The 23312-nt window shown below is 35.9% G+C and overlaps 1 protein-coding gene across 7 annotated transcripts in view; it reads left to right on the top strand.

Moving 5' to 3' along the window:
• ANO3 (anoctamin 3) overlaps positions 1–23312 on the top strand; it is a 116778-nt gene that overhangs the window by 56404 nt on the left and 37062 nt on the right. For 6 of the 7 annotated variants that reach the window (XM_030948779.1, XM_030948775.1, XM_030948781.1 and 3 more), the window contains 7 exons: positions 5397–5549; positions 7214–7314; positions 10995–11039; positions 16320–16451; positions 17760–17866; positions 19261–19316; positions 22719–22840. In XM_030948779.1, the coding sequence (XP_030804639.1) occupies positions 5397–5549; positions 7214–7314; positions 10995–11039; positions 16320–16451; positions 17760–17866; positions 19261–19316; positions 22719–22840 (716 nt within the window). The remainder of the gene's footprint in view (positions 1–5396; positions 5550–7213; positions 7315–10994; positions 11040–16319; positions 16452–17759; positions 17867–19260; positions 19317–22718; positions 22841–23312) is intronic. The other variant, XM_030948778.1, reaches the window with a different exon arrangement.

The raw sequence follows: 23312 nt of genomic DNA, 5'->3' as shown, positions 1-23312 counted from the left end.
TAGAAATCCGAGCTGACACTGGCTGAACCCTGAGCAGGTGGTAGAGGGACTTAATTAATTACATTTCTTAGTTACATGCGCTCTCCTAGGCAGTGCCTTTAATATATAAACAACTTAGAGCCTTTCATAGTGGTTTGAATGTACTTGTATTTAGCTGTTGCACAGTTTAAGCTGCAAATATTTGAACAAGTGAATGGGAATTTTCTTAAAATCCATTGAAATGTAAACACCTATTTTGTCAGGCTTTAAGCCTTGCGGTTACGTTAGTTTTGGGGAGAGTTGTCAGTGGTGGGCTGAAGGTGAAACAAGTGGTTACAACATATATGTTGTACCTATGTGTGGTTCTCATTAACCTCTAAATTCACCTAGGTAGAGTGTATTATTCACTGTCTTAAACTTTTTACCTGTATAAGGTGGAAAACAAAGAAATATACTACTAAATTAGGATACAGTGACTATATGAATCTAAAATTTGCTCCTGTTTTGAGAAGGGTTTCAATTCCCCCTTTAGAAAGATTTGTTTCTGTGTATGGGGTGAAAAAATGATAAAAGTTTAATTTACAGGTCAGAACAGTAGTGAGACATAAATGAAGTTGAAATAGTTACAATTATTGTGAATTATGCTACTTAAATTAACTGGGGAGAGAAAGATCCAGTAAACCAGATGTTCCCACTTTGTAAAAAGGGCATTTCTAACTAATTAGAATCTGAAAAATAGTGTATTGAAAAATTCCTCCATGTTGGCTAAATCCAAGGAAGTTCTTTTTATACGTTTGAATGAAAATACAAGCTTTTTATTTTATAGCTTTGCTAAATATTTGCATTGTACTTCCACCTTTTTTTTTGATTGAGCCAAAACTCCTTTTTCTAGGCTAAATTGATCAATGTGTTTTGCCTTGTGTAAACTTCAGTTGAATGATAGTGGCAGTATTTTGAATTTTACGCTTCCAAACTTTCAAAGCAGCGTGTCATGTGATTTGTTATACTAACCACAAACTATGAAGCAACCAAAATTGTTGACACATAATAAAACTAAGAAACTGCAGCAGATCTATGGTATCAAAGCCTCTGATGCAAGCCCGTGTATTATGATTCTGCATAATGGACAAGCTTGAGTGAAGTGGTGCCTCAAAGTTGAAGTTCTTCTATTTAAAGACTTTGAAAGAACAAGGTTAAGTTAAATTGTTGCGTTTACTATCTGAACTATGTAGCAATACTCTGAAAGGAGCTTTCTTAAACAAATGAGTTTTCATATATGTTTAAGTGTAAGAAAGCTTGACAGATAGATACTGTTTCAGAAAATCTGGAGGAGTAAGGTGATGGAGAGGATGAGAGAATTTTGATTAGTCCTTTTATACACATTTTTCAGGTGAAACAGGAACTCTTAGGGAGTAAGGTCTTTGCACAAAATATTTCTTCTGATGCTTTTCTCCTTTTCTGATCCTCTTCTCTCTTGAAAAAGGTGAAAGAATGAATTAATGTATTGGTCTAAACCAGCAGATAAATAATAAATGACCTGTTTGAATAGCCACTGTACTAACAGCTGATTCCTTGTGCTAGGTATAGATAATATACCCTGACTTATATGTTTAATTGAAATTACTGCTCCCTGTTACCTTTTCATGTTATGGAGCTCCTTCAGATCAACTGAAAAAACTCAACTAAATCATCCATACAAATAGACCCTATAAATTCTTTTACTGGTACTTAATTACTTAAGTAATTATTATATTACTGCTAATATAGATGGTCAGCGTTGCTTGTGAATAGCACGAAAGTGAAACTAATGGTGCCAGTAGCATTGAAGCGAATCAGTCATGAAATCAGTGTAATATAGGCCAGGTTCACTGCATGACAGTGGTAAGTGGCTTCACTATTGCTCTTCTAAATCTGTGGGGGTTGTTCTCTGAAAGAGGTCTGGGATAAACTGGGATAGAAGATTTCTTTCTACTGTCTTCACTGATCATTATGTCTTTAACATTGACCCCGAATAATTCTGTTTGATGTTAATGAATACGAGGTCATATTTAATCTGAGAAACAAAGCATGTTTTTCTAAGACTGAAGAAAATCAGATGTTTCAGAAATGAGGAAAGAAGGACTAGAAATAATAATCCAAAGAAAGGCAGTAGAATTGTATTACAAAAGGTGGGTGTAATTTGCAGCATGCCTGTACAGAAATTGCATGAGCAAAAAGTGTTTTAGAGAAGTTCCAGATCTCCCCTTTGGGGGAGTTTTAGCCAGGCTTTTGGTATCTTATTGTGCCTGCTTCATGAACCATAAAAGCAGCCCTGGTCTGATTTTGTAAAATACTTATGCAGGAATCTTTCATTGTTCAATAGTAGATTCATTGTTCATGTCTTGAACCTGAAAAAGTTTGTGTTTTAAAAACTTGCAAAATTAAATTCGTGCTTTTGAACCTTCAGTCTACTACCTCACCCTCAAACCTCTGGGTCTTATAGATTTAGATCATTAAATCTATTACATTATTAAAAAAAAAAATAAAAGACAATGATTTTACTACCAGTCCCATTCAGAATTCTTAGAAGGGGTGACAGACCCTATATTCAGTGCACTAACAGTCTTGGTTGACACTCTTTACTACCTTAATTTGGACTTATTTATCTGAATATGAAGAAAGATATTGAGGTGATGGAGTGTGTTCTAAGAAGGATCCAGGCTGCAAGTCTTACATGGAGTGGTTGAGGCAGCTGGAGGTGTTAGTCTGGAGAAAAAGAAGCTCAGGCTGGGTGTTACTACTCTCTACAAGTACCTGAAAGGAGGTTTAGCCACATGGGGCTTAGCCTCTTCCAATAACAAGTGACAGGACAAGATAAAACATCCTCAAGTTAAATCAGGATGTGTTTAGATCTGCTGCTAGGGCAAATTTCTTCACTGGAAGGGTGGTCAAGCATTGGAACAGGCTGCACAGGGAAGTGGAATCACCATCCCTGGAGGTAACTAAAAGGTGTGTAATGTGACCCTTGCGGACAGGTGTAGTGCTGGGTTAATGGTTGGACTCAATGATCTTAGAGGTCTAGGATTCTAAATTGAATCTTAATGCACTTAAATAATGTTCTCAGGTGTAAGATGGTGTACTTTGGAAGGGTAGATGGTCTGAGACAGACTGTGGTTGTTTTTTATTTTGGGAGTTAAAAAAGCAAAGACAGAGAAAGAATCTTGTTAGAATGCTTTAGGTTTTGCAGACTGAGGAGTTCTCAGAAGCACTAAATGTGTAGAAAGCTGGCAGTGAGAGATGTGGGCATAAGAAAAGAATTTCACATAGAAACATGTGAGCTGGTATCCAGTATTTATAATGCTGATATCGTGCACGGATACATGGTTCTAGTTTTGAATAGAGAATATCCCTGTTGGGTATAACTGAGTATTGTAAATTGTATACCTAAATAATCCAAATAGGATTAATTTCTAAGACCAGCATCATCCCATTGTTCAGAAGATGCAGCAATCATAAACATTTGGACACATTTATGATGGGTGTCATGCATACTTCTTGAAACTAACATTCTTCTGGATGGTTCATGTTTAAATGAGTGCTGCATTCTCCAGAGGATGATTATGATAGTGTTAGTGTTCAGAAACACATAATCACAAGAATGATTATATGCAGGTGCTTTTATTGAAGAGCTTTGGGTGTCAGGAGTACAAACCCAATCTGACTCCGACATGGGTTTCGGGATGAACATGTTTTTATATACTGTCATTATATAACTTCCATGTTAATAATTAAACTTATATTTTTCTATTGTATACATAGATTTCATCCAAGCATGGGCTCCTTGTGACCCCCCTCAAACTTCTAACATAGGTTCTCATAATTCTTCTTACGATTAAACAATAATTATATTTAATTACTAAACAATCATCACATCTACAATTATATCATTTATCATATACTGCTTACGCAAGTGCAATTTCATATGATGTGGCAAACACAAAACGTAACATTTTCAGAATCTATTTTTAACATTTTTCCAGGGCCCCACTATCAATAGTTTCTCAGTTTACCTTTTCAGATTTTAAAATTTTCAGGACCAGGGGGTGCTGATCAGCAGCTGACTGAATATGTGTGCCCAGTTGGCCAGGAAGGCCAATGGCACCTGGCCTGTATCAGAAATAGAGCAGGGCTGTGATTGTCCCTCTGCTGTCTGCACGGGTGAGAGCACACATTGAGTATTTCATCCAGTTCTGGGCCCCTCATTGCAAGAGAGACATTGAAGTGCTGGAGTGTGTCCAGAGAAGGGCAGTGGAGCTGGTGAGGGGTCTAGAGAGATTAAGTCTTACGAGGCACTCCTTGCAAGAGGAGGTGGCGCACCTTGTAAGGTGGGGGGTACTGGAGTTGTTCAGTCAGAAGAGGAGCTTTGGAGGAGTCCTTCTCTCTAAAGCTACCTGAAATGAGATTGTAGCAAGATGGGGATCAGCCTCTTCTGCCAGTCAACAGGACAAGAGGAAATGGCCTCAAATTGCACCAGGAGACACTCAGATTGGACATCAGGAGCAATTTTTTCACTGCAAGGATGGTTAAGCATTGGAAGAGGCTGCCCTGGGAGGTGGTAGGGTCATTATCTGTGGAAGTGTTCAAGACATGACTGGATGAGGCACTTAGTTCTATGATTCAATTGTCACAAGGTGGTGTTTGATTGGACTCAATGATCTTGGAGGTCCATCCTAGCCTAATGATTCTATCATTCTGTACTCTGTCACCAGTTAGTTTGGTCTCTGTTCTGAAGCATGCAAACCACAGAATGCAAAAATAGCTCCTTAGCAGCAGTAGCATGTAAAGCAGGGTTTTCCATATCAAGATCGGGTAAGTCCTTGTGTTTGCAAGCATGGTGGGAAGGAACTAGTCAAGATTGAAACATGGCTAACATGGCATTGAAAAAGCACTTCAACTAGACTGTCCATGCAAACATTCCAATCAATAGCATTCTTTTTTAATTTTTTAGATTTATTTCTGTCTTGGAGAAAATACAGGTATGTTTGTTTTATAAAATTTGCACAGGTACAAAGCTGAGAAAATTGCTTTAATTGACTTCTTTATTTTTTTCTTTTTAATTCCCAATTGAAAGTAGGGATAAACAAAAGTTTATATCAATACACACCATTCAAGAATTTTAAGGTTTTTGCACAGCTGAAATAACTGGAATATGGGCTCTGCAAAGCTATTTTATTTTGTTTTGTTCTAATTAATTTGAAATCCTGAGCAACTAATGCATATCACTTTTTTGTTCTTCTGAATTTGTTGCATATTCATCATCCTTTAGATATGTGGCTGTTTCCATGGTTTAGGAAGTGCTGTGTTACATACAATTCACAATGGGGCTCTTCATCTTTATAGATGTCATATTTAGAGTATTTTTCTTTTATGTTTGCTAGAGTGATGCCATGGCATCATCAGGACTCTTCTTCAAAGATGGCAAAAAGCGCATTGACTACATCTTGGTCTACAAGAAATCAAGCCCACAGGTAGAAAAAAGAAGCACATTTGAGAAGAATTTGAGAGCAGAAGGGCTGATGTTAGAGCGGGAGGTGAGTCCTGTAGCTTATGTGACATAAAAAAAACCCCTTTATAATACTACCCTACTTTACTGAACTAATAAAAGATTACGGACAAAATTACAAGCCTTTCCAGTCAGGCTGTTCTCATAATCTGCTTAACTGTATTAAACTAATAAGAAGAGTAGTTTGATAGTGTGTGTTTAAAATTATTTGGAGATACGTGCTTGTACACAGAAGTGTAGTGCAGTACAGAGGGAAAAGTTTCAGCTTCTCATGCTTGCAGAACAGAAGCAGCTTCAGTAACCCATGTTGTTGCTTTAATATATAACCTCTGTCTTTCAGCAGAATGTTTGATATTAAATGTCTCACTGTTTCTCAAGGGGTTAAGGTTGTTGCTATTCTGGTTAATCTGTGGCAAGTAATAGTAGTATTAATAAAAAATGAAAGAAAATTGAGCCAGGGAAACATTGCCTTGGATTTTTGCTGTCTCATGAATGACCTGCAGAACAGGTATATATTTAGTCTATTCTGATGTAAGCTTCTATTCTTCATGTGTCTTTTGTCTTGATTTTTCATCTCAGTAGAATTGTAATACGTGTTCTGGGTTTAAGCAATGAGCTTGCAAGATGTAGCTCACAATATAGCATGTTGAATAATCATAAATAGCTAACCGGACTAAAATTTGGTTTTAAGACTTTTAAGAATTGTTACAGTATGGTAATAAAAATAGCTGATTTTGTTCCAGTTTAAATAAATAGAGCTTTTGTCAGTTCAGAATTACTGACATTCAGAAACAAATGGTTTTATAAGTTCTGAACTATTTTGTTTTCCACAAGCATTGTATTTTATCCACGTCTTTCAAGAAAGTAAAATATCTGAGGTAGTAGTATGGAGCTATGATAGGATTTATGGAACGGGTAGGTAAAATTGGAAACATTTTAAGTTTAACTGCATTTTCTTTTACCTTTACTTACCAAACCTTACCAAGTCAGACTTTTGGAGCCTTTAACCAGACTCAACTCAAATATCAAAATAAAATCTCAAGCAAATACATCTGGGAAAATAGGCTGGGGAACTGAAGTGTTCAAAGATAAGGTGAATATAGAAATCTGTAAGGCTGAAACTTTTTTTATGCATAAATAAATTAGTGATGAAAAACATTTATGTAGAGTACACATTGTAATTTGAACAAAAAACCATCCCAGTTCATACACATTTAAAAATTCCCAGCAGGTAACTCAATTACTGAACCACTCCCTTGAGTTACCATTTTGGCAACCTGGAGCCTTCTCTCATCTGATCTCATGTCTCTGGCACTGTCCACACTTCTCCTTTAATGGGAGACACAGAAGGCCTTCAATCTACTTATCTAAGGTGATTTTTTTGAGATTTAAAATTAATTCTGTGTAAAATTTATTCCATGTAAAAAGGTGCTGCATAAAGTCTTTACTTATGTTCATGACTACAGACCTTTCCCTACAGATTCCTTTTGTCCCACTTGTCTACACATACTACAGAGTTTGTAAGGGAGAAAGGTTACTGATTTTCCTTTGTCTTGAAGAGCACTTATTTTCAGAGTAGCATGCCCAATTTGGGTCTAGAATCAGAATTTGGCCTTGAAGAATGCTTCTAGAAGGGCGGTTGCTGTAGGTTTAAATTATTAATATGTATTTGCATATTACTGCTCTTTACAGCCAGCTGTTACCAACAGTGATATCATGTTTGTTAAAATTCACTGTCCGTGGGAGACATTGTGCAAATATGCAGAGAGAATGAACATCAGGATGCCTTTCAGGTATTGTGGAACCTATTTTAAGAAACCTATGATTTAGTGCTTAATATTGAAAGTTCATAACTTACTCAAGTCTAAAAGTGCAGTCTTTACTGCTCTGTAGCCAGGAGTGCTCATATTTATTTTAGTGATGTGATAGATTGAGAGGAGAAACAAATAATATGTCCTGTTCTTTTCTCATTGTTACACAATACTATGTGTTACTTGTTTTCAAACTTGCCTTCTACATCAAATTGAACATATGTCTTTTAGAAAACAGTAGTTCACCCATTGTTTTGGATGTTCTTGGCAGAGTTTCAGATATTCTCCATCTAAGCTTGAGTATCCTCCATGATTTTAGGGTTTTTCTGGAGTCTTACTGAAAGGCAGGTGAAATGACAGAAAGTGTCTTCCATGTCTCCAATATAGCACATATTGTCACAATTTGAGTAAACTGAGGTCCAGTAGCTTTCTTTAGGCAGAATAATGGCCTGAACTGACTTCCTTGTCTGAATGCAAAACAAGTTCTATCGTATTAGCAAATTAATATTTGTTATTAATTTGTGGGACGGGTTAATATTTTCTGCAACGACACCTAAGTCTTTAAAGAAGAAAATGTGCCTTTTCAAGTTGATTAATAATGTTCTTAGAGAGAGAGAGAAGAGCATATAGTGTGCATGAATTAAAGTGATAACTAGGTGCCAAAGTTGTGTGACCCATTGAAAATGCCCTTGCCAAGTGCTCAGTCTTTTATGCTATGGCGCTGTGGTCTCCTGCATTGGTCCTAAGACAGAAACAGTGATTATGAATCATCATTGCTCACATCTTGCTCCACATACCCAGTTCTGTGGTGAGTTTTCGCATCATCCCATTAAGCCTTCAAAGGCCTTTCCATAAAAAAATGCTTTCTGTAATAGTCATCTTCCATATGTTTAAAAACAGTATTATAATGCTATTTGAGTTTATCTAGTACAAAAAATACTTGCCAGTATATTAAATATAGAAGTGTTTATCTATGGGTATACGCACATAAATAATCAAAATTGCAATTAAAAATTATTTTTTCCTCCTTTTGATACATTACTTCACAAAATTGTGTTTTAGCAATGGTTTGAATTCTTCATCATTTTAGTTACTTCATAGATCTATAGTGCTCTCAGGACAAAAAAGGCTGGCTTTTGCAGTCCTGATTTATTTGGAAGGCATTCTAAGTCATGTTTGTTTGTTATATTATTAAATGCCATGTAAATGTATTCTCTTAGTGTTTCCCCAAAGTGTACTTATTGCAGGACTGTTGCTTTTGCTTCTTTTTACCCAATTCATTTCAGTAAACCAAAAGTAGATGAAATACTAAATTTTGCAATTTCATCTTTTTTGGTAGTTTTGCTCTACAATGAAATACATATATTTGGGAAGAATTTTTTCCACCTCTACCTCCACAATAGAACTGTGAGAAATAGTAAATTGGTCAGCATTTATGTTATCTTTAAAAAGATTTTACTAGGAATGCAAATAAAATTGCAGCCTAGAACTTGTGTGACTATTTCAGTATATTTCTTGAATTTCTGTACCTTTTAAAACAGAAAACACAATTCTGTTACAAACACAAGCTGGATGTAGCAGAATTCAGGAATGGTCTGCTCTGCTTTGCCAGCAGCCTTTCTAAAGTGTCCCCTACAGGAGATGAGCAGTTCATGATAGCTTCCTTCTGTCTTTATAGAAGGCTGTACTTTAGAAACTTGCTGAGACAGAGTTCAAGTCTTCATCTTTGTTCATATTTGCCCAGATGGCTTTTTCATGGGTGCAGAAATATAAACCTGCACTCCTGTAACAACATTCTGTGACCGCACATTTTACAATTTAATTACATATTCTGTTAAGAACAATTGTGTTTGAAGTGTTGAACTTGCTTTTTTTAATGAAATGTTTCCTACCTGGATGGTGTATATTGTTTTCCTGAGGTAACCATTCAATGCACAAAGGAACCTCAAATGCTACCTTTCTCCCACAATTAGTGATTACTCAGTGAACTAGAGCATCTTCCTCCCAAAAAGTTTTAGGTCATCCTTAGGTAGATTTAAGTAGGCCTAAGGGGAGAAGAGACTTGGACTCGATGATCTTTGTGCATCCCTTCTTACTTGAGATATTCTGTAATTCTAAAAAGCAAATTATTTCTCGTAGGCTTTATCTGTTTCATCAGTGATTTCTGACTGGTTCTAGTACAAAGTTAAAGATGACAGATAACCTTCCATGCAGTACTTCAATGCAGTATACCTGTTTGCTCTTGCAGAGTCTTGCAAAATTTTGACTTTTAGTTGTGGTCACTAAAATATACCATATGTCAATATCATATATGAATAACGCATGAAGAATTAAATTCAAACTTTTTTGTTTCATTTTGCTCAATCCAGGAATTTAAACAAAATCAACACAATCAAGAATTATTATCACACAGGTTACTTCTCTCTGTTTTTGAAAAGTAAAAATACTTTTGAGATTCACCCACACCCCAAAAATGTTTTAGCATGGTACCAAAATGTGTTGACAGATATGTAATATGTATCATATATGTAATATAGATGAAATCTCAGTGTTTCAATTGCAGAATGAAATTTTTCTAAAATTTCAATAGACAGTGTGTAGTAATCATTACTGTCTTATATATATGGCTGACTTTGCCATGCTGCTTTATTTGGAAGCATATGTACATGGTTTCAAACAGGGTTTGTGTATGCATCAAAGCTAGGTCATGACTGAGTTATGATTTTTTAACTTTCATGGGTATTTTTGTTAAGTATATGGTCTGTTAGTACAAATACAACTATTATCTGTTTCTAGAACTGAGGCAAAGCTTTAATTTTGTCTGCAAGTATCTTGCAAAGCATAATTATTATTGTTTGTATTAAATAAGTTATTTGTATCTGCAACAGCTGAACTCCATCTGGGCAAAACAGCTAAGGGTAAATAAGGGTTTTGTTAAAAAAAAGTCTGAAAACCCTTTAATGCCCTTCATTGCTTCATTTACAGTCCTGCCTAGCAGTGCTAAGTGTCAGGCTGCCAACAGTCTGCAGATTGGTGGATACATAATTTTTAGGTGGCCGCATATTTTCCAGGCAAGGAGTCTTTCACCCTCTTTTTAAGGTATTAATTTCAGTGGATCTTCAATGTAAGTAATGTAATTTAATAAATCTCACATACTGCCCAGATGTGCAGTTGCAGATCTTATTAACTCCCGAGGAATCTGCAATATCAAGGCTTTTTTGTGGTTGAAATGTGATGTGAAATTAAAGGAGGAGGCCAGAAAAAAAGCCTGAAACTAGGTGTGGGAAATATAACCATGTAGCAAATATGTCTCCATTTGGTTTCAAAATAACTGTTCTCAGCAGACTCTACTGGGAATTTCTGGTCTTGTTTCTCTCATTGGTGAAGGGTGGAGAGAAAAGAACTGTTAAGTGACTTATTGATCAGTTATTGTTATTGTCAGTAGCTACAAATATGTTATTTTAGAACAAACTTGAAAAAATGTGAAACTATGTTATTGTAATGACATATTCTATTTCACTTGCCTTTTTAAAGTGTTTTTTCATGTTTTTGTCTATGAAAATGCATGTTTTAAAATGTCTAGCATTCTTTTGTAACATATATGTCCCTTTAAACTGTCTCCTACTTGATTAATCTCAGCTGATTTTTTGCTGTTCTTTCAGGAAAAAATGTTATTACACTGACTGGAGGAGCAAAACCATGGGCAGGTTGGTGGGTGATGTGTAGCTTCTAATTTTGTCAGATAGTCACCCTGCTAAAGAAAACCCATTTGCAGTTGTAAATTTATCTGTGAAACTTGGAAAATTAGATTATTTTCCTGAAAACTCAAAATATGTCAGCTCAAAATGCTAAAATACTCATCTGCAACAAGGTGCAGTTCTTTAAAGCCTTGCCGGTTGTCATTTTAGAAATGTAAAAATGTTTATGCCAGGGAAACAAACAAAAAGGAGACCTTATCTTTTCAGTGAGGATTTAATACTGGATCTATTTTTGCCCTTATATCTGCTGACACCAAGGCATACCTCTTTAGCATGAAGGATGCTTTTGAGTGTGTGTCTCAGATTCTGGCAGTCAGCTACTTCCTTAGGTACGCAAACATGCTTTTTCTCCTGTATGTCCTCATGATCAGGAACAAATTAATGCCGCATGCTGAAGGCTACTTTGAATTTTTGTTTGCTAGCTGAGAGAGTAACTTGCAAAATTCACTTGTAGCTAGCTGCTGTTGCTTTTGGTGTTTTTGTCAACCAGAAGGAGGGTACAAGAGGCCGTAGGGGCAGGGGAAAGGAGCCTGGGAGTGCTAGGGTGTGAGAATGGGGGACACTGAGCTGTAGTTACTCCCCATTCCTTTAGTCAGACACAATGATGTCTTGTAAATCCTAATCCCCAGCAGAAAAGATACCTGGAAATATTTCATGTGAGGGAAGTCTCCTGAAAGAGTTCCCTGTCACAGGTTTTCTTGAGCTAGATCTTGAAATGAGATCACTTTTGATTTAGGTTCTCTTATTGTCGCTTTAGATGGTAAAGAGCTCTCATTTCTCTGGAGCAATTTAGGGAGTCTCATGATAACAGTTTCCAAGGCGATCACCTAACAACAGCAGAATGTTGAATGGTAAAGTGAGAAAACTTTAAACATATGAGCTGATAACATATGTTGAAGTAAACCAATTTAAGCATAGATTTACAACTGTGTTTTGTCCTCTTCCCAGTTCCCATGCTTGGTCCATTTTGGCATGCAATATGAAAAGTCTAAGTGAAATGCTTGCAATAAAAGGCAGAATCAACAAGCTTTACTTCAAAATTGTCTTGTTTCATCTATAATCCATCTGGTGGGTCCTGGATATTACATAAATTTTGTTTTCCTTATTTAGAAGGACAGACGTCTGAAAGATGCAACTGAAATTGCACAGTACCTGTGAATTGAGTAATAAGTAATTTCCATGCCAGATTGATTTTGTATTTGAGATAAATGCTTTTACTTGTGATTTACTTCGTGAGAATTTGGATATGAATATTTTATGCATATATTTTCTTTATAAAATTCACTTTATAAAATTCAGTGCATGGAGGAATTGTGTGGAACAAAAGAAATACAGAAAGAAGCTATATTTAAAGTTGAAAGCTAACTCTAAAATTGCTGACATACACATCACATGCATACTTTTACTTTTTTTTATTGTTTTACAATAACAACTGTCATTGTTACCTTGCATCTTGCAACTTTTCAAACTTTCCTGCTTCTCTGTAATTTATTTAACTCTTGTTAAAATTTCTAAGTTAAATAGAGTTTATATGAGCTACAGTGAAGAACTATATTAAAATTCTTGTATATCAAAATATTAAGTTTATAAAGTTTCTATGATTCAAGAATACAAAGTATTCTAGTATAATTCTAGTATATTAGACCTGCTGTGACATGTACACTTCTCTAACTTTATTGACATGGTTATATGATAGGTAGATATGTATCTATAAATGCTCTTTAAAAGGCCTGCAAAAGATTATTAGGTGCATTAATGAAAGGAAAAGAAAAATTTAATACTTAATTTCTTTTATGTGGTATCTATGTGGTCTCTCTATTTATTTACACACCTTTAAAAAGCCCTTAACATTGTATTTAATTCTATGAAGCTTGATTTCTGTCCATAGAATCACACTTACAAATCTATCATATTAATTATGAGCAATATTTGGAAAGCCTTGTTCTTTTCAAAGGAAAGAAATATACCTATAAATAGGGTAGGTATCAAAAATTGTCTGAACTCTCAGATTGAAGACTGAATAATCTAATAAAACTGTCTTGTAATTGCCACGTTGGACCTGCTGATTCCATGCTGGTAAAGGATGGCATCAAGGAAAAGAAAATGCAGATATAGTTGTCTTAGTATGCAGCTGCACTCTGCTCACTGAAATGTTAAAATCACTTAATATTTCTAAAGATAGAGAACTAAAAATGACTTTGTCCAGCACCTGACCCGCAGTTAGTTTGCTTTGCGAAAGGACTTAAAATCTTTGGGATTTCAGTCTGCACACTGAAGTGAAATTGTTGATATCATTCCAGTAAACAAAGGTGTGATAATTTTCTTTTTTTAGTGATGATTGTGTCTTTATGTTGAATCTGTCAACCCTGATGTGTTTCCCATTACATGGAAACACACCAAGCCCAGCTAACTTGGTGGCATGTAGCTGACACTTGTGGCCAGTCTCAAGAGACACAAACACCAAGCAAACTACTAGGTGATTGTTGCTGTCAAAGCTGCCTAACGTGGCTGCTGAAGCTGCTTAATTCTGGTATCTCATTCCATGAGTTTAATCAGAGAATGCTAAAATCATCTATATACTGTGTTCCTTTGCATTGCAGTCTATCGAGAAAACATAATCTGCAAGGATTTTTGGGTGAACTTGTTCTGTAAAAAAACTAACCAACCAAATAAATCAGAAGGGTAGAACTGAGAATGGGAGTTGAGCAAAACTGAAATTACAAGTGTCTTCATAAAAAATTAAGTTGTATAGCTAAGGATGAAATGCACGTGCATTTCAGAGTGCTGTCCCTTGGTCTGAGGTGTTCCTGTAGCACCAGCTGGAGTGGTTTCAGTGAAAGCATACCTGAAGCAGTATCCCATAACATTGCAGCACCATTCCACTGGGACATTTTTTATCTCCTTGCCTGAGCTACTGACTTCCCCAGAGCAGCTCTCTCTGCTTTTGCTGTAGCTAAATAGGCTACATTGAACAGATTAAGTCAGGAATCTGTTTAAACTGCTGCTTTAAACCTAGAAAGCCACTCTGAGTAAAAATGCTAATACTTAGTCCTATGATTTAGGCAAAAATTTGTATTTAAAGGCAAGCTCCATGGAAATTCAGCTTCTTCTTCAACAGTAAAATAGCATAAGAAAAATGTCTCTCTTGGATCATTTTTATATATTTCTCAGTTGCAATATCCTATGCTATCTAGTACTAAAGGCATTACATTTTTTTTCTCAGAAGAGAAACTGCAACTGCAATGGGGACACAAGGATTAATTTATTCCAATGCTGCTTTTCATGTTAAAAGAAGCAGTCATAAATTTTAAACAAGAGCTGTCTTTTTTAACATAATATTTATGAACTTTTTTCTAGATTTTTGTATGGGAGAAGTGATCAAGACTTTTCCCATAACCAATTTTAAAATACTTCCATAATGAAAAAATCTGAAACTAGATGCATTGTTTTTATCTTCTTCCTGATGCATCTGCATATTTTCCTCATTAAAAAAGAATTCTGGATTTTGACTAAAAAGTCAGCAAGTGTACAACAGAAAAAAGGGTTCAGGAGAGTAAAGGGGCAACTGCACTTATGTAAACTGAGCTAAGAAAGCTTCTGCTGGAACTAATAAAGATAATCAACTCACTAAGGTATTATTAAGGAGACACTTAAAGAATCCACCTGCCTGTGAACTGTGTCCTGTGTTCCAATTTCATGAACATACTCTGTTCTTTGGCTTATAGTGGTTGGTGTTGAAACAAGTGGTGTCCCTCAAGTGCAGTATCAGTTCTAACACAATGTGCACCAATGTCTTGCAATACATAGCAAGAAGAAAATTTTGAGAATTTTAAATATAACTGTAAAATCCTTCTCCCACATTTGGCTGAAATTTCTATCTGATACTGTGTGAAATAGGGGTTTTCTGGTTTTGCCAATATTGATAATAAGAAGTATATTTTCATAAGGATTACTTTGTTGCATGAGAGCAATTTTTACCACATCATCACTTATTAGTGTTTACTAGGAACATTATGAAAATAGGTGCATTCACATTATGAAGTATTATTAACATTATGAAATGTAACTTTTTATTATGGGCATGATGAAATGTGTAGCTGTGCTTCTGCTTAGCACAGGCAATGAAGTATTCACCTCGGAGAAAAAAAATTATTGCTTAGCTTTACACTTCTTGTGGATGTAAAATATATATGCTTTATATATCATGAATACATATTCATTGAGTAGAACCTGAATTCCACCGAAAAAATACTATTTGGGGAATGTTTTTCTCAAATTTAGCCTTTTTCTGAATTTCTGATGTGCTTATTGTGTCATGATATAGCACATTTATTTTGAGATCTACTTCTTAAATAACCATGTTGCATTGCAATTGAGTATGAAAAGGTATAGGTGAGCAAAGACAGAAAAATTAAAGTGAGCATTTGCTCACTTAAAAAATTACCCCCACTTGACTGGATTTACACATGTATGAACGATGTCCTGAGACATCATTAAGGCAACGTGCCAGTAGAGAAAAAAAACATTTATGTTGCCAGTATGTAATTTAATTGAAGATACAGCATTGATGTTTTGTTTGTGTTTTGTACTATCAATTTTTAGGAATTTGGAGGAAGCCATATTTAGGGGTTTTCTTGTCTAAATACTGTATAACCATTTTAGTGTAACATGTCCTTTATTTTATTTGATATTTAGGTATACTGTTTCATAAAGCAATATCAGCTCTTGGATTTTTAAGAAAATTTTGCAGGGGAAAACTTTTTTGCAATCAGAAGACCATAATCTGATCCTTAGCACTCTCAAATATACTTAAAAATTTTATTAATTTTAGTGTCCACATTGCCAGGCAAGAGTGTGGGGAGGAGTTTCACTTGCTTTGTTCAGTGCAGCTAGGTATGTTCTTGGCTAAAGCATGAGCATTTACAGTTCTGCCAGATGAACTATTTTGGAAAATTAATTTCTGCAGACTCAATACCACAGTCCCATTTTGAGCCATAATCCCACTAATTTTTAGGATGAGTTTTACTCAAGTAAAGTGTTCAAGATGGATTCCAAATAAATATTGTTCATTTTGCTTTTTGACTCTTTATTTTCTTTTGTTTGCTTAACATGGAAGTTTCCTGCTTTCATTTAATTTCATTTCTAGTACGATGTCAATAAATATGCAGTGCTGGTGATAGAAATGACAAGGAATTGAGAGCATGTCAATCTGACTTCTTCTTGTCTCAGTTTGCAGAGGAATATTAGAGAGCTGAAAAGCTGGTTGCCCAGAAATCCTATGAAGCTGGATAAGGAGGCCCTGCCTGATCTGGAGGAGACAGATTGCTACACAGCCCCCTTCAGCCACGCTCGCATCCACCAGTGAGTGCTGGGGTGGGCAGGCAGTGCCATGCACTGCAAGGGTTTCTGTTCCTCACTTCTGAGCAAAGGCCAGAGAGGGAGCTGCTGACAGATGGTCACTGGCAATACCAAGTATCATATTTGATTTTATTCTCTTCAAGTGAAAATCTGCTCTTTGTTGCTTGCTACTTGATGGTCACTCAGTAACATAATCTGAAATTTGATGGAAAGATGAATGTTGCTATTTTAGTTTAGAAGTTGTTTGGTTTTTTGTTCCTTTACATTGCAAAATGCAAATACTTGCTCAAGTTTTCTGTGCTTATTACTTTACATAGGCAAAAACCTGTTGAGATTTGAAACACCAGAAGCAAGCTAAGACCAGTGATGATTTTCTTTTTCTCTCTTACCAGATCTGCATTTAGAAAGATCTATTGCCTCTGAAAATACAAATATATATAAAATGAAACTATATGTTCAAATCAGCATGTGTTCAAATCAGCATGCTGACAATGCTGTATTTAAAATGTGACATAAGTTTTTTTCAGTACCTAAAAAGTTAGGTTTTAAAATTCAGTTTGTTAATTTTAAAGTTATTTTGTGATAACTATTTTAGGAGAGAAAAATTAATTTAAGGTAGAAATATGAATTAGGATAAACAGAATTTTTCCACTCAGTAAAGAACCTAAATGGTAGTGAACTGACTTTACCCCAGAAAAACAGAGTAATTGCATTATAGTCTCAATTTTTTTTCCCCAGTAATTTACCATACTGCACTGGATCAATCCCCTGGTTTTGGTGTTTTTTTCTCAATCAGCTCAGCTGATGTAATGAATTGTAGTAGCATCACTTTTGGCACAGCTGAGCAGGAAGAAGCCCCTGCATATCAGATGTCTCATGTCCAGAATGGAGCCATCTGGCCAAGACTGCTTTACTTGGCTCCATCCTGGGATCCTCTAAGGTAAATTGGTTGTGGAGTTGCTTCCCAAGTCTCCAGTGCGTGGATTTTTTTCTTTTTTCAATAGTAATTTTGGTGGTTCCACTGCACAGACAGCTGTCAATTCATAAGTAATTTGAATTTAAGCCCACCGCTGTTACTCAAGATCTTTATTTAATTAATTATATCCAGAACAGAAATTAACTAGATAGTAGGATATTTTTGGTTTAATCTCTGATAAGGATAACTTCATTGGACCTGCTGTAACGGTGTATAACCTTATGTCTGAGGAATGTAAACATCCACTAAATCATTGTAAAAAGAAAACACTTGAACAACTATGTTTCAGCATGTGTGCATTGTTATGAATATTAAGACATTCATTATTTTAATAGCTTTACGATAAACAACAAAGACAGCTTCTTCAGCAATTCCACAAGAAGTAGAATTGTGCATCATGTGCTACAGAGAACCAAGTATGAAGATGGAAAATCCAAAATGGGTGAGAATGCTGTATTTTTTACCTAACCCAAAGCTATAAAATTGTTAATCTTTTATTGCCTGGAAAAATACTATTTGAATAAACTCAATTTTTTTCCTATTCTTGAAATCTTTTCTTTCACACAGTAACAGAGTTGAAACAATGTCCCATCATTTTCTACCTAAATATCTCTGAAAATTTGCAATATTTTTCACTTAATTACTCATTCATTAAAATAAAATAGAGAGATTATTGTAACTTTACATTATTGAGAACCACGCTGAGGTTTACACCTACCTCAGAAAGCTGGCAGTGTTTTCAGGGACTGATTGTAGTATTTCAGCTACTGTCCATCAGTTTCAGTCCAGTAGAATCAATCTGTGCTGCACTTGATTTATTTGAGGTGTCTGTGTAGCTCAGAGACAGCTGATCTAAGATTGAATTTGCTTTATATCAGCACTCATAATAAAGCGTTAGTTTTAGAAGGTCTAACTACACATTTTCATTTTCAATGACCAGGGAATGTATGCATGATTTTCTATATTTTCTGCAGGACTTAAATTAAAATTTAATATGCAGAGGCTTGGATGACTCCAATTACAGAAAACTGTTGCTTGAGTTTCTGAGCAAAAGCAGTAGTAAGAAAACCAGGAAGAATAACTGTTCATATCTAGCACCTTTGAATTTGTTGGTGGGAAATTTCATTATAAGATTAGTGTTTAGTATAATTTGTATATGTGAAGAGGCAAATCTGTATTCCACCATACCTGTTTCTTGGGGAAACTTTTGGCTACAGATTTGCACTTAAAGGCTATTGAATCTTTTTGTTGTACCTGTTAATGGTTATTTTTTTCAAATTTTATAATGGGCTGTGCCTAGTACAACAAATCTGGTTTTAGGAAGACTCTAGGAACTGATCCAAAATGCGGTAGTCAGTCTGGCACAGAGCACTGCTCTGATTTGAAATTGTCAGCTGGCTTATATTTAAAAATACCAGGTTTTAGCTGGTAGCTAAATAGCTACCTGATAGCTTTTAACCCTGCAGGAGTTTCACTACCTCAGGGATTGTCTATCCATACCACTCTATCCGATCATCTGGTCACCCATAAAATGTGAATTATATGCTCTGATGAATACAGTGTGAATGGAACTATTTTCTCACAATCAATCTAGTACAAGCACTCAACCCTGAGAGAAGGTTTTCAGGCTTTGGTACTTTGGCAAGTTGCTCTCTAGTTTGACAGAGCCAGAAATCTGAAAGCATCAGCAGTACCTGCTGAAGTAGTTGGTGGGGTTATTGATTGTCATCTTCAGCAGCATTCTTATCATTTAATACTCAGTTACATTCTCCAAATGTGACTTGAAAAATGTGTATGAAAAATTTATCAGAACTAATGCTTTTTTGGTTTTTTTAGGTATTAATAGGTTATTAAATAATGGAACATATGAAGCAGCATTTCCACCACATGAGGTAACCTGGTTAATTTGATTCTTAGTTTCATATTTAGATTGAAGCTTCCTCTAGTGGTTTGGGATCTTACTTTAATTCTGTCCTGCAAACTTTTAATTTCATATTGTAATTTGTTGATGCTTCTTTTATTTATAGCTTTTACTTTGATATTGGCTTTTAAAATTTTCTGTATTTGGATAGTTTGGATATTATAATGACATCCTGGAACATTTTCTGGTTTGACTAGGATATTATAATTATTTTCTGATTTTTATGAACTGTACATTGCCTGTTGAGTTCTTAAGGAGAGTATCAGTTGTTCCAAATTGTTCCAATTAGTTTTATTAAATTATTTTTCTTGCCATCTACAAAAGGATTTGTTTTTCTAATAGCTTGGCCACTTAATCACAGTTAGGGAGACTGCTTAATTATTTCCTGTTTAGTATTTTCAGAATACTTCTGGATAATTTCTAATATGCACTGAGACTGACTGTTATTTAGAGATGGTTCTCAAAAAGACTATTCAGGCTGTTGAAGGAGCTGGATTTGGTTTTTATTGTTTTACTCGTGTTTCCCTGTTTAGTTAAGTGTCTGCAGATGTCCATTGGGGAAGTCTTCATAGTAAGAAAAAACAGGGGAGTTGTGGAATCCTCAGGATCTTTCCCCCTCAGGGAAATCCCCAGGGCTCTCTCCTGGAGAGACTTACCGTAGAGTCTCTCTACACCTGGGCGGAGGGAAAAGACTTCCCCATGGAGTCTTGCACAACATTGATCCATGCCAGTTCCTTTCCCCATTTGTCCCAACTTCCCCTGGTTTCTTCTTTCCCTGTTTCCTCACTGGCTGTGGTACCCCTGTGGCCACCCCCTTCTTCCCTTGGTACCACCCCCATAAAAGCCTTGTGCAGAGCACATGGTTGGTCTTTTGTCCCTGGTTCCCCTTCGGCGTGCTGAAATAAACCTCACTGGAACTGACCCTACAGAAGGCCCTCCTGCCTCTCTTGGCTGGGCCAGCTGTGGTGAGTGTGGGATGTGGACTTGGCTGCCTTGCCTGAATGCTCACCCAAGCAGCTTTTCCACAGGAGATGCTCTTTGGGAAATGAGATAGAAGTAGCAGCAACCACCATCTAAACCTCGTGCTGCTTCACTTGACAGTGCTTTTTCCAGTAGTTTAAAACTTTACTGAAGACTGGAAACCCACCAAATGAGCTAAAAACCTGTGTTTGACTTAGAGGGTTTTGAGAAAACCCTCTTATGTTGAAAAGAAGAAGCAAGCCACATATCTTCAGTCTCTGAAATGCTCTCAGGTGTCACAGACATATTTTCTGAAAAGTCTTTTCACTGGGATCTTTTCTCCTGAGAAGCAGGGAAGCTTCAGCTTCTCCATGTTTTGCTACTTTGGAATGTGATTTGGAGAATTGTTTACCCAGCATGTGAATTGTTTTTACTTGATGACTAATGACAGCCAGCTGTGTTGAGGCTGTGAGCAGTCACAAGATTTTATTATTAATTCTTTTCTAGCCTTCTGATGTATGCTTTCTCTTTCTTTAGTATAGTTTTAGTATATAATTTTCTTTTAATATAATATAATAAAATAATAAATCAGGCTTCTGAAACATGGAGTTAAGATTCTCATCTCTTCCCTTGTTGGGGTTTTCTGCAAATTCCACACTCAGGAACATGGTGGTTGCAGCTCTGAACTCTGGGTGTTTCAGCTGAATATTGTGACTTGGTTTAGTGTTTCAAAGACTTTACAAATGGCTGAGAGTAATTTTTTAATTATTAAATACTTTAGTTTTAATAATTAATTACTAGGAATTCAGGGAAGGAGTATTTTAGATAAATAATGTAGCATCATTGTTAATGCTTCAGCTGTGCTTTACTGACTTCAGGGAAAAGCTGGCTGTACTACCATAAAAGCCTGTGAAGCTTTCTCTGGCATCAAAGCCATACTGTCATATCCGTTTTACATGTTCCTTTGTTAGGGCATAAGCTACTGTTTCCACATCTCAGTTAAAATTTGTGAAATCATATTTTAAAGCCACTCTTACCTTAATTGCTCCTTGGATGATGCTAAGGACTAGTGGTGGAATACTCTATTTTTTTTTCTTGTCCACATGAACAAATAAGACTGAAAATTCACTCCCAGTGGGAATGCTGAGTTTAACTCTTTTATGGATAACAGTGCAGAAAGAATCAGGAAAAAAAAAAAGAAGACATCTAATTCTGGGTAATGCTTTGCAGTCATTTATCCAGCCTGCTGTGAGAATAAGTTGATGTGCTCTTCCTGGATGTTCCTAGATGCTGCTAAGGTCACACTAAATGTTGGAATCTTTGGTATGCTGCTCTGCTGACTGTAAGGAGAAGGGAGTAGACTTGGACTTTTTGCTATGTTTAGCTTTGGTTTTAACTCATTCTTAAGTCAGAGAATCAGCAGATTACAACAAGTTGATGTGTTCTTTGAACTTCGAGGAGTGCTCAAGATTTCAAATACCTGATAAAAATCTAAATGGCTTAGTTACTTGCATCTGCCAGGGTCAAGAATCTGTCTGATCGCTAACTGAGGTGGGCGCTGGAGAACTCTGCTCTCCTCACAAGAGAATTACTTGGCTCACTTGCAGTCAACAATTGATGAAATATTTTATTTTCCACTGCTGAGTGATGGAAGTTTTTTGGGGAAAAAGTTCAGCTAAGGGATATGTCCTGCCTCAGAATTGGAGCAAAATTACAAATGCCAGAGATTGTGCTCGAGATTATTCCAGCAAATGTGTGTGATACCTTTTGACTGCCAAGCATGAGGCTATTCTTTTAGTCTGTTAAGTGTTCTGTAAATGTCAGACATGGCCTGGAAGGACTCCTTTTGGATCAGACTGACTGTTTTGCTTTTAATGCCTTGAGAGTCCTATGTAGCTTCAAAATAATGCCAATTCTGTTTCCTTCATCTTAGAAAGTATGTACCACAGAAAGAATATATTTTTCTATACCTTCAACAAGAGTGAAAGAAAGTGATAGAAAATGTCTAGGAGAAGAGAGCTGACATACTAGAAAATTCCTAGAATTTTATAGAAGAAATAAAAATACACCACAAGCATTTCTTGAAAAATTTAAATAGGCAGAAGCATACAAGTAGGCATCTATTAGTAAAATAAAACCAGAGCTGAGTACTTACTTAAAGTGTTGTATTAATATGTTTCAGTCATTAATTATTAGAGAAACTGGCCATTTCAGGAGTGCATGTAACCCTGCCTCTTATGTCAGGCTTACCTTAGCTCCTGATGACAAGTTCCAGATATGCCCACAATAAGAGACCTATTTATTAAATATAAAGAACATTTCTATTAAAATTATAATCAAAAATACCTAAGAAATGTATACATTTTCCATAGTGCCTGGTAATGTACTTACATTTCTTTGTGGTTTTTTTCAGGGAAGCCACAAAAGCAGGCATCCCATCAAAACACATGGAGCACAGAACCACAGACACCTCTTGTATGAGCGCTGGGCACGATGGGGAATGTGGTACAAATACCAACCTCTTGATTTAATCAGGTATTAGTACTTTGAAGATTTTCTCTGGTACAAAAAGCCTGGCAACAGTGTGCTAACTATATTCATAAATTCCTTGTGCTTTCCTATAACATTTAGATATTCCCTATTATTGGGTAAGGCTGGAGTTCTTGAAGTTGCTTATTTTGGGTGGTCTTTTGGAGGTTAATTTCAAATGAGTCTGGTTAAAGAACATGTAGTTCCAACTGCTCAAGATTTTCAGTGTGAAACTTAAAAATACAAACCCATAATGTGGTCTGCTGATGAGACACACTTGCCCCTTTTGAGAGCACCTTTGAAAGCAGACTCTTATCCACATGGACAGTCAGAGTTACCAGATGCAGAGGACTTAAAATGCAATCCAATTTTACCTTTTCCATGTGCGTTTAAATAACTCTTATTTATGTGTCTTAGACTCAGTGTCATAGGTTACCAAACGTAAAATAGAGAAATACATATAATTTAAGTTAAATAA

This window comes from Camarhynchus parvulus, chromosome 5 (genome assembly GCF_901933205.1).
Source record: "Camarhynchus parvulus chromosome 5, STF_HiC, whole genome shotgun sequence".
NCBI lineage: Eukaryota > Metazoa > Chordata > Aves > Passeriformes > Thraupidae > Camarhynchus > Camarhynchus parvulus.
Note: the sequence above shows the minus strand (reverse complement) of the source record. Positions and strands in the feature narration are given on the sequence as shown.